The sequence below is a fragment of the Nycticebus coucang genome, chromosome 5 (assembly GCF_027406575.1).
Source record: "Nycticebus coucang isolate mNycCou1 chromosome 5, mNycCou1.pri, whole genome shotgun sequence".
Taxonomy (NCBI): Eukaryota; Metazoa; Chordata; class Mammalia; order Primates; family Lorisidae; genus Nycticebus; species Nycticebus coucang.
In genome coordinates, this window is record NC_069784.1 from 104023293 (window position 1) to 104042069 (window position 18777).

Consider the following 18777-nt stretch of genomic DNA (forward strand, 5'->3'; position numbering starts at 1 on the left):
AAAATTATTAGGAATAGGGTAAAGGGTACTTGAGAAAGCACTTGAAGTTCCTGTCCTTATAGGTCCTGAGGGCTGACAGTTAAAGGTAATAAGTTCCAAACAGTGGGAAAAAGAGGAAACACTTCTGTGGAATATTCGAGGACAGAAATTCAGAATGAGTTGCAGAAAGTTTGTGGGATTTCACTATGGAGGTAAAAGGCACATATGTAGATGTTTTTAATTGTTGAAGGTATAGCATTCAGCCCTTGGAAGGCTAGGAAGGCTATTTATCTTAAATTTATTAATGTTTTTCTATAGGGTCAGCATTTAATACTTGATGCTGTTGAATTAGCCTTTAATACTTACATAATTTATATATTTTAGAATAGGGTTGAGCAGTCTAAGGGCAGTTTACTGAATCTGGAAATCAAATCTGAATCCTTATGGGAAGTCTCTCATCATGTGGCCCCTGCCCTAGAAACACCACCCTTGCCTTTCCTGAAGGCTTGCCTCAGAATTCCAAAGAAAAGGATCACCTCTTCCTTGTCATGGAGAAATAGTAAAGCCTATCCTTTTAATGAATATGAAAACTAGGATCCAGAGAGCTGAAATGAGCCCCAGGGAAATAGTCTAAGTTACTGTCAGTGCTATAATCAGTACTTTGACTTCAGCTCCCCACTACTCACCCAACAAGTTAAAGAATAAGTCTTTCTCTTTGCTAAAGCCTACACCTATATTTTAAAGGAAAGATCATAAACTGACACTACCCTGATATAGAGCTGATGTAAAGACTTACATTACAACATATTTCCCCTTGGTTTGCAGCTTAAATTAAACGAAACCATTCATTGAACCCCATTTTATAAAAGAACATATTCTTTGCACTGTATCTTTCAGATATTTGCTTCCTTTCTGCACTGTTATTTTGTCTTCTTTGTTGCTTCTCTGGGTGAGCACATTATTCACATAGTCACAGAGGAATAAGGATCCACTCCAAACAAAAGGAACACAGAAGTTTGGTAGCTGGTAGTTCTGTTTTTTTCTTATTTTCCTCTTAACCATCTCTTAATCAAGTCATTCCCCAGTTTTTAATTGTTAATTAAATGACATGAATACAACTTAAATAGCACCTGTCAGTTGTCTTTAGTATTCTTTCCAAAGTTTCTATTTTTTTTCCTGGAAATGTTATTTGAATGCTAATATTATAGGTTTGTTCTATAGTATTTCTATAAGAAAAATTCACTGACTCTCATGGCTTTCTAACTATCTGGTCTTGTTAGAGTTTTTTACTGTCTAAACCAGTGGTTCTCAACCCTCCTAATGCCACGACCCTTTAATATATTTCCTCGATTTTAATTGAACAAACTGGGTCTCCATTTTCCTTTCATCTCACGCCTCAGAATAATCTTTCATCTTTGGCTCGGTAACCTTTCAGGGACTACAGGCATCCACCACAACACCTGGCTAGTTTTTCTATTTTTAGTAAAGACAAGGTTTTGCTCTTACTCTGGCTGGCCTCAAACTCCTGAGCTCAAGCAATCCATCCACCTCTGCCTCCCAGGGTGCTGGGATTACAGGTGTGAGCAACTGTGCCTGGCACTATTTGAAGATTCTTGACTCAACAGGGAAGAATACAATTTTAAATCAGATGAATTATTGGTACAGATGCTGGAATGGAGCTTCATGTATAGGTGATGCCTAGACTGAGAAGCTTATCCCAGAGCTTTACCTGCAGTGGACAATGGAGTTCAGCACCACACCACACAAAGTTTCACCATTAAATTCTCTTAAAATCTTCCTGAACTCCAAGAGAAAAGCTCCTAACAAGACAAGAGTAAAGACAAACACTGTCCTGGTGTTTCCGATCCTGAGGTCTGATTTTACATCTATCAGGGACACTTAGGAATCACTTCAGGCTTAAAGAACAAATTTTAAAAAGAAAAGATTCCATTTGTTCCAGGGAGGAGCAAGATGGCAGCTGAATAACAGCTTCCTTGCAATTGGGCACGGTGAGACTGGGGAGAGAAGACTTCAGGCATCTTTGGCTGGTAGGACCTACCAGAAACATCGCTTTGGGGACATAGGGAGTCAGTGAGAGACTTCTGGACCTCATGAGGAGGACAAAAGCAGTGGAGAACTGGCAAGTGGTTGTGTGTGTCAGTTCAGTCCAATCTTGCCAGCAGCTGACTCATCAAAATCCTAAGCCAGAGTCACGGCAACTTAAACAGCAAGAGGAAGTGAAAGGAAAATTAGGGCAAGAAAACAGATAAAAGAAAACACTCATGAGGAAGAATCAGCAGAAAAATCCTAGCAACATGAAAAACCAGTCCAGAGAAACCCGCCAAAGGGACTGTGACGTAGCTACTGCAGAGAAGTCCACCTATAAAGAAATGTTAGAAATGACAGAAAGGGAATTTAAAATGTAGATGATGAAAACAATGAAGTAAATGATGGAAACAATGAAGGAAACTGCTGATAAAGTGGAAAATAACCAAAAGGAAATCCAAAAACAGAATCAAATAAGATATGAACAATATGAAGAATATAGAAAGGATATAGCAGAGCTGAAGGAACTGAAGCAGTCAATTAGGGAACTTAAAGATGCAATAGAAAGTATCAGCAACAGATTACACAATGCAGAAGAAAAAAATTCTCAGAGGTAGAGGACAAAGCTCTTGAGATAACTCAGATTGTTAAAGAGGCAGAAAAAAGGAGAGAGAAAGTAGAACATTCACTGACAGAATTATGGGACTTTATGAAATGTTCAAACATACGAGTTATAGATATCCCAGAAGCAGAAGAAGAACGCCCCCAGAGGAATGGAAACCATACTAGAGAATATTATAAATGAGAATTTCCCAAATATCACCAAAGATTCTAACACACTCTTTTCAGATGGATATTGGACCCCAGGTCACCTCAACTCTAACAGAGCTTCTCCAAGGCACATTGTGATGAGCCTGTCCAAAATCAAGACAAAAGAAAAGATTCTTCAAGCTGCCAGGAGTAAGTGCCAACTGACCTACAGGGGAAAATCCATCAGGGTGACTGCAGACTTCTCTAATGAAACTTTTCAAGCAAGAAGACAATAGACATCTACCTTTAATCTACTTAAACAGAACAATTTCCAGCCCAGAATTCTATATCCAGCTAAGCTAAGCTTTAAAATTGACAAAGAAATCAAATCATTTACTGATATGCAAACATTGAGGAAATTTGCCACAAGATCAGCTCTATAGAAAATACTTCAACATGTTCTACACACTGACCATCACAATGGATCAACAGCAAAGTAAGAACTCAGAAATTAAAGGACAAAACTTAACTTCCATAGTGATGCAAAAGATAAAAAGCAATGGACTCTCACAAAATAAGATGAACAGAACACTACCACACTTATCAATTACCTCAATAAATGTTAATGGCTTGAATTCCCCACTGAAAAGGCATAGATTGGCTGATTGGATTTAAAAACACATGCCATCCATTTGCTGTCTGCAGGAAACACACCTAGCCTCAAAAAACTAATTGAAATTCAGAGTTAAGGGTTGAAAGACAATTTTTCAAGCAAATGGAATTCAGAAAAAAAGAAGGGTTGCAATCTTATTTTCAGATATATGTGGATTTAAAGCAACTAAAGTCAAAAAAGACAAAGACAAAGATGGTCACTTTATATTGGTCAAGAGAAAAATACAACAAAAAGGTGTTTCAATTCTAAACATTTATATACCCAACTTAAATGCTCCCAGATTCTTACTCAGTCTGAGCAATATGAAGTCCTATACCACCATAATAACAGGGAACTTTAACACTCCTCTTACAGAGCTAGACAGATTCTCTAAACAGAAATTAAACAAAGATATAAGGGACTTAAATGAGACCCTAGAACAACTGTGCTTGATAGACACATATAGAACTCTCCATCCCAAAGATAAAGAATATACATTCTTCTCATCACCCCATGGAACATTCTCCAAAATTGATCATATCCTAGGACACAAAACAACCCTCAATAGAATCACAGGAATTGCAATTTTACCTTGTATCTTCTCAGATCACAAGGCACTAAAGGTGGAACGCAAAGCCAACAAAAACGTTCAACTCCACACAAAGGCATGGAAATTAAACAACCTTCTGTTGAATGACAGTGGGTGCAGGATGAAATAAAACAGGAAATTATTAACTTCCTTGGGCATAACAACAATGAAGACACAAGCTACCAAAACCTATGGGATACTGCAAAAGCAGTTCTGAGAGGAAAAAATATCGCTTTAGATGCCTACATTTGAAAAACAAAGAGAGTGCATCAACAAACTCACAAGCCATCTTATGGAATTGGGAAAAGAAGAACAATCTAAGCCAAAATCCAGCAGAAGAAAAGAAATATCCAAAATTAAATCAGAGATCAATGAAATTGAAAACAAAAGAATCATTTAGAAAATTAATGAATCAAGGAGTTGGGTTTTTTTAAAAAATAAATAAAATAGATAAACCTTTGGCTAAACTAACTAGAAATAGGAAAGCAAAATCTCTAGAAACCTCAATTAGAAATGATAAAGGAGAAATAACAACTGATGCCACAGAGAATACTACCAGAAACTCTATGCCCAGAAATTTGACAATGTGAAGGAAATGGATCAATATTTGGAATCACAACCTCTCCCTAGACTTAGCCAGGAAGAAATAGAGCTCTTGAACACACCAATTTCAAGCACTGAGATCAAAGAAACAATAAAAAATCTTCCAACAAAAAAAAAAATGCCCTGGTCTGGATGACTTCACACCAGAATTCTAGCAAACCTTCAAAAAAAAAAAAAGCTTATTCCTATGCTGCAGAAATTATTCCAAAAAATTGAGGTGGAAGGGATCTTCCCCAACACGTTCTATGAACCAAACATCACCCTGATACCAAACCCAGGAAAAGACTCAACTAAAAAGGAGAATTTCAGACCAATTTCACTAATGAACATAGATCCAAAAATTCTCAACAAAATCCCAGCCAATAGATTACAGCTTATCATCAAAAAAGTCATACACCATGATCAAGTAGGTTTCATCCCAGGGATGCAAGGCTGGTTTAACACATGCAAGTCCATAAACATTATTCACCGTATCAACAGAAGCAAAAACAAAGACCATACGATCCTCTCAATAGATGCAGAAAAAGCATTGGATAAAATTCAGCATCCTTTTCTGATTAGAACACTGAGGAGTATAGGCATAGGTGGCATGTTTCTTAAACTGATCGATACTATCTATGACAAATCCACAGCTAATATTTTACTAAATGGTGTAAAACTGAAAGCTTTTCCTCTTAGAACTGGAACCAGACAAGGTTTTCCTCTGTCACCATTACTATTCAACATAGTGCTGGAAGTTCTAGCCAATACAATTAGGCAAGACAAAGAAATAAAGGGCATCCAAATAGGAACAGAGGAAGTCAAACTCTCCATCTTTGCTGATAATATTATCTTATACTTAGAGAACCCCAAAGACTCAACCACAAGACTCCTAGAAGTCATCAAAAAATACAGTAATATCTCAGGATATAAAATCAATGTCCACAAGTCAGTAGCCTTTGTATACGTCAATAACAGCCAAGATGAGAGACTAATTAAGGACACAACTCCCTTCACCATAGCTTCAAATAAAATGAAATACCTAGGAATATACCTAACAAAAGAGGTGGAGGACCTCTATAAATAAAATTATGGAACACTAAGAAAGGAAATAGCAGAGGATATTAACAAATGGAAGAACATACCATGATCCTGGCTGGGAAGAATCAATATTGTTAAAATGTCTATACTTTCCAGAGCAATTTACCAATTCAATGCCATCCTGATTAAAAGACCAACATTGTACTTTCGAGACTTGGAAAAAATGATTTTGCATTTTGTATGGGAGCAGGAAAAACCCCGTATAGCTAAGGCACTTCTTAGTAATAAAAACAAATCCAGGGGCATCAGCATACCAGATTTTAGGCTGTACTACAAAGCTACAGTGGTCAAGACAGCATGGTACTGGCACAAAAATAGAGACATAGACATTTGGAATCCAACAGAAGGCCAGGAAATGAAACTGACATCTTACAACCACCTAATTTTTGGTAAACCAAACAAGAATATACACTGGGGGAAAGACTCCCTATTCAATAAAGGGTGCTGGGAGAACTGGATACCCACATGTAAAAGACTGAAACTGAGTCCACACCTTTCTCCACTCACAAAAGTCGATTCAAGATGGATAAAGGACTTAAATTTAAGGCAAAAAACAATAAAAATCCTCAAAGAAAGCATAGTAAAAACACTGGAAGATACCAGCCTGGGTAAGACTTCATGAAGAAGATAATTGCCATGGCAATTTCAACAACAACAAAAATAAACAAATGGGACTTAATTAAACTGAAAAGTTTCTGTACCGCTAAGGAGACAACAACCAAAGCAAATAAACAATCTACACAATGGGAAAGGATATTTGCATATTTGAATCAGACAAAAGCTTGATAACTAGGATCTATAGAGAACTCAAATTAATCCACATGAAAAAAGCCAACAATCCCATATATCAATGGGCAAGAGACATGAATAGAACCTTCTCAAAAGAAGACAGACAAATGACTAACAAACATATGAAAAAATGGTCATCATCCCTAATTATTAGAGAAATGTAAATCAAAACCACCCTGTGATACCATCTAACCCCAGCGAGAATGGCCCACATTAAAAAATCTCAAAACTGCAGATGCTGGCGTGGATGTGGAGAGAAAGGAACACTTTTACACTGCTGGTGGGACTGCAAACTAATACAACCTTTTTGGAAGGAAATATGGAGAACCCTCAAAGAATTCAAGTCAGACCTCCCATTTGATCCTGCAATCCCATTACTGGGCATCTACCCAGAAGGAAAAAATCCTTTTATCATAAGGACACTTGTACTAGACTGTTTATCGCAGCTCAATTTACAATCACCAAAATGTGGAAACAGCCTAAATGCCCACCAACCCAGGAATGGATTAACAAGCTGTGGTATATGTACACCATGGAATACTATTCAGCCATTTAAAAAATGGAGCCTTTACAGCCTTTGTATTAACCTGGATGGAAGTGGAACACATTATTCTCGGTAAAGCATCACAAGAATGGAGAAGCATGAATCCTATGTGCTCAATTTTGATATGAGGACAATTAATGACACGGTGGGGGTGGGGAAGGGGAGAGCAGAGAGAGAAAGAAGGAGGGAGAGGTGGGAGAAAGAAAGAACAGAGAGAAGGAAGGAGGGGGGGTGGGGTCTTAGTGTGTGACACACCTTTTGGGGGCAAGACACACTTGTAAAAGGGACTTTACCTAACAAATGCAGTCAATGTAACCTGGTTTCTTGTACCCTCAATGAATCCACAACAATAAAAAAAAAGTACAATTCCACATGTTGTAGTGACCTCCAACCATAAAATTATTTTCGTTGCTACTTCATAACTGTAATTTTGCTACTGTTATGAATCATAATGTAAATATCTAATATGCAGGATGTATTTTCATTGTTACAAAGGGGTCGCAACCCACAGGTTGAGTACTCCTGATCTGAACTCATTAGTTTTGAGTATGTTCCCTCCTCCAGCGGAATTATCTAAGACTATCCTTGGAATTTCATTTATAGAACAATTCATCTTTTTTTTTTTTTTGCAGTTTTTGGCCAGGGCTGGGTTTGAACCTGTCACCTCCAGCATATGGGGCCTGTGCCCTACTCCTTTGAGCCACAGACACTGCCCAACAATTCATCTTCTAAATACAGCTAACCATTGTCAAGTTATTACTTTTTAAATCTGTTTTTCTGAAGTCTAAGTATACATTTGCCTAGACTTTTGCTGTTAAAGAAAGGCACCAAAGTTCTGGTCATTTCCACATAAGATATTTTTTCCTAATTTAGCTCTCTTAATTCTGGTATTAAATAAATACTGAAGCAAGTGACAGCTTGCAAACTTATTGTCCTTTTTCCATTTGATCTCTTGAAGGTGTTTTTATTTATATGTGCTGAAGATCCAATACTTTTTAATGGTTAATAGCATGGGATTCTGGGAAATAAGGCCCATAACTGGCAAGAGATTATAGTATTATGACTTATTTATTCTATTCTTTAATCAAAGTTATATTGGTATAACTGAGCATGAAACTGTTTTGAAATGGTTCAATAAAGCTCATTTAATTTCACAGAAACTTAAATTCACTTTAACTAATGGCTAACCCATTTAACTCTGGGTTGCATTCAAGTAAAATGAAAGTGACTGAAAAAGCCTGTGAAAAATGAGTGACAAACGGATTTAAATTTCCAAAGCATTTAGGTTATCTTTCTCCATGTTGTGATGAGAATATTGTGCTCTAAAATGAGAGTTCAGTAACCAGAAAGCAGCAAAAGAGGTTACCAGAAACTTGTTTGTGTGGAAAGAGATTCTTACATCATCTGAAAGAGCTATTGATGCCAGCTGTTTCAGGTCTATGTTAAGAAATTTTACGGACACAAATATAAGAATAGCACCTTTCAGATTTTTCTTTTTATTAGAGGGGCAAAAATCTGTTATAAGACCTGAGAACATGGTAATTGAAGAGACTAACACATAGAAGGAGAGGATAGAAATTTACAAAAGAAGCTTCAGAAAAAGTACATCAGTTCTTAGGAATTGCTCAGTCAAGTTAATTTTAGAATCAGTTATCAGATAAAATGGATTCAGACTTCACCTAGAACAGATGTTGTTATACTTGAACCATGCCCAGTAATAAATGACAATATTTAAGTGCCCAACAGCACATGAAGTAGAAAAGGCAATGAATTGTAGGCCAAAGCCCTTGATTTGTTTTCTACTCAACAACTCTCTAGCACAGAGGTTCTCAAAGATGAGCCCAGTACCTACAAATAAGCATCACCTATATGTTAGAAAGGCAAATTCACAGTCCCACCCCAGGCAACTGGGTGAGGCCCAGCATCTCTTGTTTCAGGAAGTCCTCCAGGTGATTCTGATGCATGCCAAAGGCTGAAAACCAATTCTCTAATACATAATAACAATTCTATCATGTTCTGGTCAGGATCAATCAATACTTGCAGAGGTACTCTAGAAAATATTTAAAAAGATCAATCGTGGGTAATTATATTAGTGCCTGAGTTAATCAAATTTATAGAAAAAAGGAAATCTAATGCAAAAAATAATATGAATACTAAAAATGAAAATATTTCATTCCTACCTTTCTCATTTTCTTTATCTTATATTTCAATCATCTCACTCACCTTTTATCTGCTAGATTTCTGCTCAGAATCTGGGCAAGTACCGATAGAAACAACAAACCTTTCTTTTCCCTTAACAGAGATGAAAGTGATTGACAGCCAACTGAAGCACTTTCTGCTGTTCTGTTTCAGTGCACTGTGAGGCCAGTGAATGGAGTCCTTGGAGTCCATGCACCAAGAAAGGAAAAACGTGTGGCTTCAAAAGAGGGACTGAAACACGGGTCCGAGAAATAATACAGCATCCTTCAGCAAAGGGTAACCTGTGTTCCCCCACAACTGAGACAAGAAAGTGTATAGTGCAAAGAAAGAAGTGTCAGAAAGGAGAACGAGGTAGGATCATAATAACAAAACGTGCTTGTGTGAATCATAACTTGATGCATATTTCTTTATATATTTTAGGGAAATCTTTGGTATTATTTCTCATGTCTAAAACCTTCAAATGCGTATCAAACACATTTGATGGCTTTAAATTAGTGTACATAGATACAGTATTCTACAGGAATTGTAGAATGTGGAGCCTGATATCAGAACTTTAAACTGCTGAAGAAGTATGCTAATTGAATCTTGATTAATGAGGCTGTATTGTAAGCATTTGGGCCATTGTCTTAATATACTCCACATTATATTAAAGTGGATTATATTTAATCCACTGGTAGCTAAAAAAACTTTGGAATGTCCCACAGAGCAAAGGCCTAATGCTACTTGGTACAAAAACCACCTTCAACTATTCCCTTCCTCATTATCTACACACTAAGGTGGTGCTGTTAGGTTGTATATTTTTGTAGCTAAACATATATTTTTAATACTGATTTTACATTTGAATTAAATGATCAAGGCCACATTTCACGAATATAGCTCAACCATCCATGTCATTCTGTACCGCAGTATTTTTCATATTATAGCAACTTTGTAGACAAAATCACAACCTACCAGATCAATATTAACTGTGTCAGTGCTGGTTCTGAACTCTCGTGAGGGCCAAGAAGAAATATACTATTTAATATGATGCTTGAGGGTGAACGGGCTTCTAAATAGAAGTGCATAGTTGGTGACTTTTAAAATACCATCTTATCATCTTCCTCACTAATGTTCTCAGCACTACTGCCTACAAATATGTTATATATTTTAGACAACTATTGGTAGTTATCTGGTGAGCCCATAAATGATTCTCTCCATTAACTGCAGCTTGAAAGGAGTTTGGTTGCCTCTGTGGTTGAACTTCCTTAGCTTATTTCATTTATTTATTATACAGTCTTACTTTATGGCTATACATGTGCTAAGCCCTAGGGATTCACAACTGACTAGGGTACTATCTCTATTGTGAGGGTGCTCTCAATACTTAGAACTAAGGTACTCTTAGTGGACGGTTGAGATGGGTAAATAGACAGTCACAACATCATATAGTGTGTTTGCCCATTTGTGTTGCTATAAAGGAGTACTCCGGGTTGGTAATTTATAGAGAAAATGGTCAATATGGCTCACGATTCTGCTGGCTGTAAGAGTAGGCTTCTGTTGAAAGTTTCAGGCTGCTAACACTCAAGATGGACGGTAAAGGGGAGCTGAGGTGTGCAGAGATCACACAGTGACTGAGAGCTAGGAGATTCAGGCTCTTTTTAACCACTAGCTTTTCTGGAAACCAACAGAGTGAGAACTCACTACCTTGAGGATGGTACTGAGCCATTCGTGAAGAATCTGCCTCCATGATGTAAACACCTCTCACTGGGCCCAACGCTGGGGATGAAATTTTAACATGGGGTTTGGAAGGAAATTATGGACATGTGAACTACATTCAGTGGGAGCACAGAAGACATGGTGCAAACCTGAACGTTACTCAGACATTTGGTCACCTGTTCTTTGCAACGTGTCTTTCACTATATTAACTTTCCATTAATTATTGTCCATTATAAAAAGGTCTGAAGCTTGTTGTTGGCTAATGCCAACAACATTGTGGTCTGAAGCTTGTTGTTGGCTAATCAAGTAGTTAATGTGATAAAATTCTCAAAAACATGGGTTATTTTAAAGCGCACTTCAAACCCTTGTAAATTTGTAAGAGGTTTTAGTTAAAATTTATTTTAAGGAATGGAAATTGGCTACGGAAAAAGGTCTTTCTGGCATTTGTTACCAATTAATTTAAAACATTTTAGAGTTTGAAAGTTGGATTTAAAAGTCAAAGATTTCATCACTCTACTTGGTGGTATGCTCACATAGCCGTTTACTTATGTTTACTAAATTTTCTTAAAATGTAATGACTTACAAGTGGTCTTCATTCGTATCACTATTAAAACAAAGATTCTGCATTACTAATCAGTATTCAATCAACTTAGCTTTTAAAACATAAGAAAAGCTTATCCAATAGAAAAACTAAATTATGAAACTAATTAAATTTTACTACTCTTATTTGAGAATGTGGCCTTCTACTATAGTATATTTATTGGCACTTAACCATTAACATTGAAAATGTCCATTCTTAAAAGAATGTCAGTTCTTAAATAATGCCACCAGAAGTTTGAAATAGTAACCTGTGACATACGTACAAGTTTCTGTCTGATCATTTTCCCTACCCTCTGAGGATACAGTGGCATTTTACATTTACAAGAAAACTTTGTACAATTAGAAAAATGTAGATGTTTTAGACCAACAAGTGAGAAATGTGGGTCACATTTCTAATTAAAATTCCAGATTTAGCTCCATTTTTATTTACTTTTCATTTATCTTCCAATGTGTTTGTCAAAAATTTTTCTCAAGTAGCCTAGAAACTTAAGGCAGGAAGTAAAACACTTCTCCCTTCATTTTTTTATTTCTTTAATGGTTTTCTTAACATCTCTCAAAGTTTACTCATCAAATATCCTATTTGAACACAAACCAAATAGAAAAGTAATTATGACCTATGGCTATCTCCCTATAGGCACCGTACTGAGCATCACACCAAAATAATAACATTGCTTGGAGTCCTCATGTAGGCTCCGATGTATACTTATATGTGTACAATGAATACTTAAAATTTCTCTTTGTCTTGAATTTGTAATCTAAGTGGTGAGAATCACACATACATAAAGAAAGAAGTATATTATCAAACAAAATGAAGCAGAAGACTTTGCTTTCTCCTTACATTTTTCTATGTGAGTTAGTATTTCTTATTTTAAGAAATAGGAAAAGCATTAGACACATTTAAGTAACTTTAAAGATAAACACAATAAAGGTGTAAAGACATGATTTCTCTTACCACATAGCTATTATTTGAGTTGCTCCTAAATGCTTATCGATTCATAATAACATAAGAAGATTCTGTTAGGATCACTGATTGAAAATTTCTAGATGAGGAAGCTAAAAGATAAGATTTATTTTACAAAATTTTGCCAGAAAATTTTGCATTTAAACTTACAGTTATGCCTAAGAGGTTAACAATAGGCAGAGAGGGATAACTCATAATTGGAAAAGGTATGGAGCATGTGTTCGGGATTTTCTCTGCTGTGTTGTAATTGCCAAAGACAAAGTCTCCAGGGAAGAATGATAAGATCCAGAAATGACTTTCCCAATGTACACAAAGAAGAAGCTGAATAGAGGAAATAGTTTTTAGTGACAGAATGGATTTTTCTAGTCATGAGATACCTTTTAATATGTATGTGTTGGAAAAATAGGTTGCAAAATCTTATACAGTTTTCTTTACTGCCATTAGGTGTAGAGCAGAAACAAAATGAATCTGAGGAGATAAATGTAATTGTTGCAACCCCAACTCTATTTTCTTTTACCTGTCATATCACCTTTTAATCAATCTTAACTTCTTCGTCAGTTGCGAGCTTTAATATGAGAAGTCATTAGCATTACAATTTTTTCTAGCTTGAACCTATCTCAAAGAAATTATATATTCAAAATGTGGACAACATATATTTTAAGAGATTATATAGGCTAAAATGTAGACTAGTCTAACGTGGATTAAAACAGCATTGAAATAGAAGTAAACAAGGAAAAAAATGTACTGTCAGTGGTTGTCAATTTATATTTATTGATTCAATTTATATTTAGTGACTCTTTTGATCTACTGAGCGTAACCATCTCAGATAAGAAGAAGTCAAAGAGTCAGGGATGTGTGTGTGTGTAACTTGATCTAATCCAAAATGGGGTGTGTGTGTGTGTGGTATCAGTAGAGTGAACAAATACATTTCTCATTAATACCATCCTCTCATTAACTGAAGATAATTTCCAGTAGATGATTTTTAAGGCAGTTCACAAAGAATGAAAGAAATTTGATTCTTTGGTTAAATTCTTGAAGAAGATTTTCATTCATTACCGGTAGTATATGATCTTGGGATAGAAAGGAGAGAAAAGAGGAGACTCAGAGAAGAAATGAGGTTGAGGTCTTGCTACAAAGATGAGCTAGCATCCATTACACCAGAGAAATGAAAAAGAAATCTTTAAAATAGAAAGAAATAAAATGTTCAGAGACGTTCCAGGGAAGAAACAAGTGTGGGAGCCATTACATCATTGCACTAATCTAATATGTTCTAGGTTGGCTTATGTGCCTTCTCTACAAAAAAGAAAACGTCTCACTTGTTAACTTACAAATTGTTAATCAAGCTCTCTAGTACAAGTGTGCATTATATTTATTATGAATACAAAATTTAAAATTGCAGCAAGATCAATTTTTAAAACTCTAACAAAAAAAATGACAAGGAGTCGGCTTTGTCTCTAGATTTTCTCCTCTATCTTTTATAAATCTTTATAATTACTCCAGTGCCATATATTTGAGTTCTACTGAAGCATTTATATTAAATATTAATTCAAACTCAAAACAAGATATTCAGCCAAGATTCTCAAAACAGTTCATCACAATCCAAATAAATGGATTTGTTAACTCAAAACTGTGGCTGCCAACTGGCTTTTGAGATGATGTCTGCCCACGTTCACCTCATGAATTGCAGCTGGCCGAAACATAATCATCCTGTTAGGCACTGGAGGGTAGGAGCTTTCTCTACACCCACTAGTAAACTGGCCTCTTGACATAGGTCAGAGAAAACATCAACAAAGTAAGAGATGAGATAATAATGGCACTAGAGATTGTGGTTCTTGGCTGGGACAGCTCCCCAGGAGACATTATTATCTGATAATATCACCATGGATGATAAACTTTGGTGGAAACTCAAAACTCTCTGTATTCCTTCTTGAGCCCTGGTCCTTCTTTACGCAAATGGGTTGCTTGTTCAGATTCTGGAGAGGACGGGTTGCCACCAGGGAAAACCCATACATGGCAGGAAGCCTTGACAACAAGAGCAAAAGGGTGGCACAGAGGGGGAAGGTAATAGTCAATTTTACTGAAATTTAATATTTTTTTAAAAATATCCCAGTGCCACACAAAAATATTCAACTACATTTAAAACCTCCAAGAAAGGTAATCCATTGCAGTAAATAACAACTTTCCTTCTAGAGACATAATCCTTAATGGAAATATATGTGTTTGCCCTCTTAAAGGGTAAGCCAAATATTTTATTTAATGTCTTCGGTGGACAGGGCTGCCAGTTGTTGCATTGCTGTTTATGTTTCCCTTTCCCAAAACTAATTCTGTGGCTGAAATTATTTTTTGTTTTGTAAGACTCTCCTTTCTGTTAAGTTGAACTGTATGCAGTTACTTCTTTATAGGTCATAAATAGTCAATATGAGCAGTTTCATACGGCTGAACCTGAAACTTTAAAATGTTTTTCTCTCTAAGTTTTTCAAGTATTAGAACCATACTTGGACTGCGGTTGTTAAGGATTGAAAGATTATAGTTTGTGTATGCTGCAAACTATTTTAAATATTAGGCTTTTAATAATTATAGGCATATAATTGCCTTTAAAAGAAAGTAGGTGCTCCTAATCTATAAAGACCCTTTTTAAAAGGCCGGGTGTAGTGGTTCACACCTGTAAATAGGCACTTTGGGCGGCTGAGGAGGGTGGACTGCTTGAGTTCAGGAGTTCAAGATCAGCCTGAGCAAGAGAGAGGCCCAACTCTTATTAAAAACTAGCCAAGAGTCATGGCCCATGTCTATAATAGTCCCAGCTACTGGGGAAGCTGAGCCAAGAGGATCGCTTAAGCCCAAGAGTTTGAGGTTGCTGTGAGCTATGATGATGCCGTGGCATTCTATCCAGGAAGAGAGTGAGACTCTGTCTCAAAAAAAAAAAAAAATCTTCATAAAAGCATGTTTCACCTTCAAATTTTTTTAGTCATGTTCAAATCCTCCCTTATTCCCTGTTTTTATATGACTTGTCATTTTTCTCCTTAGCTACATTACTCATCTTACTCTTTTTGGTTCTTTCCCACCAACTCCAATTTAATCACTGAAGCATCAAATCATCTTGTAAATCTAGTGTGTATGTGTCAGAATTTATTATCTATACAGATAAAAACACTGGTGTATGTTCTTAGTGACAGGCCCCAACCACTTAGTGTTTCCTCTGATATTAACATCACAATGGCAAGATCTTTGTGAGGATTCTCTGGTGCCCAGGTTTATGGGTTGAAGACCAAACCAAGATCCTTTATATGTATAACTTAATTCCCCTGTGTCATAATAAAGCAGTAGGATCACAGCTTGCACCTGAATAGATGTAGGAAACTTTTAATGAAAGTTACTCAGTGTCTTGCTCTAACACATCTTTCCATCCTATTAAACTTCTCAACATTAAAGAGAAAGCTCTGCAGAAAATAACAAAGATGGGCGGCACCTGTGGCTCAGTCGGTAAGGCGCCGGCCCCATATACCGAGGGTCACAGGTTCAACCCCGGCCCCGGCTGAACTGCAACCAAAAAATAGCCGGGCGTTCTGGCGGGCGCCTGTAGTCCCAGCTACTCTGGAGGCTGAGGCAAGAGAATCACTTAAGCCCAGGAGTTGGAGGTTGCTGTGAGCTGTGTGATGCCACGGCACTCTACCGAGGGCCATAAAGTGAGACTCTGTCTCTAAAAAAAAAAAAAAAAAAGAACAAAGACTTTATTATCTCAATCCTGGGTATGATATCATTCTTTTTATAACTCAACCAGCAGGTATTACCTCTTTATTATAAAGACCAAGTTTATATCATCCATTTTTGTCCTAAGATTTTTTGAGACATTATTAATGTTGGTCAAAATACATGGTGGATGTTCTCCATTATGGGAAATTCTTAAGTGTCACTATTATTTATGTTGTCCCTTCCTTCCTGCGGTGGTAGAAAATAATTTGAAGGCTTCTCTGCTGTATTGGTAGGTCCTTCAGCATCCCTATTCTAACATGAGCTTTATAATAAATGATCCTTGAAAATGGCTACGAGATTCTCTGAGAATTTTTTTGTAATGTTTTTAGATATCTAACTCTTTGGACCCACTGGTACCTGTTGCATAGCACACCTGATCAGTTCATTGAATAGGGTAACATCTGCACCGTACAAATCACCCCTCAGCCTCTAAGCAAGCAACGATCTTGCCATTGTTTAGATTCAGTACATGATCGTCATATCATTACCTTGTACTAAATAGCAAACAAGTGGATCCCTATGAAAGTTCTGAGACAGAATTAGTTATGTCCATTATTTTACCTTTAAGAAACAATGATGACAGCATCCTTTCTGAGTCACCTGTGTAAGTTTCAACTTGCCTCCATACCAGTGTTGCTGGGAGGCTTCATTTCTTTCTGTCCACACAGATTTTATGGCTTTGGGGGGTTTGGGGGGATTTTTTTTTTTTTACAGTTTTGGCTGGGGCCAGGCTTGAACCCACCACCCCTGGTATATGGTGCCAGCGCCCTACTCCTTGAGCCATAGGCGCCACCCCAGATTTTATGTTTCTTGATTCTTGTGTATCTCAAAACCTTGAGACATAACCTCAAAACATAGGGGCTTAAAAATAGCCATCAATCAACCAACAATCAACAACCAACTACAATCTGTATATGGGCAATTTAGGCTGAGGTCCACTGGGCAACCTTGTTCTTGGCTGGGCTCCCTCACATGGCTGGGTGGCTGAAGACAGAGGAAGCCACTATATCCCTAATGTCATTAAGGTGGCAGAAAGTTCTACAGCCTTCCAAGCAGAAGAGGAAAAGTGGTTCTTCTTGAGGCTAGACATAGAACCTGTCACAGTTTTATTTTCACCATATAGTCACAAGCCCAGTCCTGATTCAAGAGTTGAAGAAATAGATTTCCCCTCTGATAGGAGAACTGCCAATTTACTTTGCAAGGTGGCCTGCCTAGGTTTTTCTCTTGATCGTAGTTGGACAAATATGGTTGCTCATTCATTCAGCATTCTCTTACTGTCTATAACACTGTCTCTTCCTTTATAAAAACACAGTCAATTGTTGTTACAGGAGATGATGCATAGGGTATTATGTCTATCGTACTTTTCAATTTAATGAAAGCAGAATAGAAAGAATAAATAAAATTCCAGGCCAAGATAACTTTATACATTCAACAAACATTTATTAAAGCACCAGCTATGTGCTAGGCACTCTTAAGTGCTGAGGATATAGCAGAGCAAAAAAAAAGACTAAAGTCCCTTTCATTATGTATTTATAGATCTTATAAAATAAACGTAGAATAAATATTCTGAATATCAGCATCATGGCTTATGTCAGCCCATAAAGTAGTAACCATCAGTAACAAGCATGTACCCATGTCAACAGTTTTCATCTTTGCAATTTGTACCACCAGTAGCTGTAACTGCAGTCTTCATCAGAGTTTGTCGACACATTACAAATACATTTGTTTATGCTGGCAAAAAAAAAAAAAAATCTCTCTGCTTATATTTTGTTTTAGTCTCAAGGCAAATACACATATTTTTTCTGTGACCACCATAATGATTTTGATTTGCTAATATGTGTTTGTAAGATGGCTAAGTAGGGTTAAAGATACAGCCAGTGGCTGTGGAACAGAGCTGAGTTAACGGGCCCTTTGGAAAAATGACCCCAAGACCTTGGCTTTCTTTGTAGCCTGTTCTAGCCAACCTTGATCCCTGCCAATTAGGAGGGTTCCCTAGAGAGAGCCTCCAAGAGTATCAGCATAAATTTAAATTCTGGACCCCCAAAGATAGTTTCCAAAAGAGCCTTCTTGTCCTTTGCTAATTACAAAGTAAACATTTCTCCAGCAAAGAGACACTCCCTCCTTTCCTGCTCCTGTTTCTCCTTCCCACCTCCCTAATGCACTCACTCCCTGAAACTGCTGGTGTAGCTGAAACCTCTTTGGCACAGGAGATAACCAGCATTTGAAGGCACAGAAGAATTATTCTTTCCATAGATCATTATCTTGTTTTCTTTTTTGTCTATTCCAGCAACTTCTTTACAGAACTATTACAGCCTAACTTTGTAGATGCTGTAGCGTACAGAAAGGACTAACTAAACACCTTGTCCCTACGCCTCTTAAGAGGTGTGACCAAGCAAATAGAATAGGTTGCAATGAAACTCTGTGACATCATTGAAACAGAAACCTTCTCAAACTTGTTTACATTAAAACCATGTCTTTTTACATCACAAATGGGAATGCACCATTGAAATGGTCTAATTCTTGTGCATTCCTGTCAAACCAGA

General features: G+C 36.9%; 1 protein-coding gene across 1 annotated transcript in view; it reads left to right on the forward strand.

Annotated features, from left to right (window-relative positions):
* Positions 1 to 18777, forward strand: part of RSPO3 (R-spondin 3) — an 88500-nt gene that overhangs the window by 37572 nt on the left and 32151 nt on the right. Inside the window, exon 4 of the mRNA XM_053592663.1 lies at positions 9385 to 9582. Coding sequence (XP_053448638.1) covers positions 9385 to 9582 — 198 coding nt within the window. The remainder of the gene's footprint in view (positions 1 to 9384; positions 9583 to 18777) is intronic.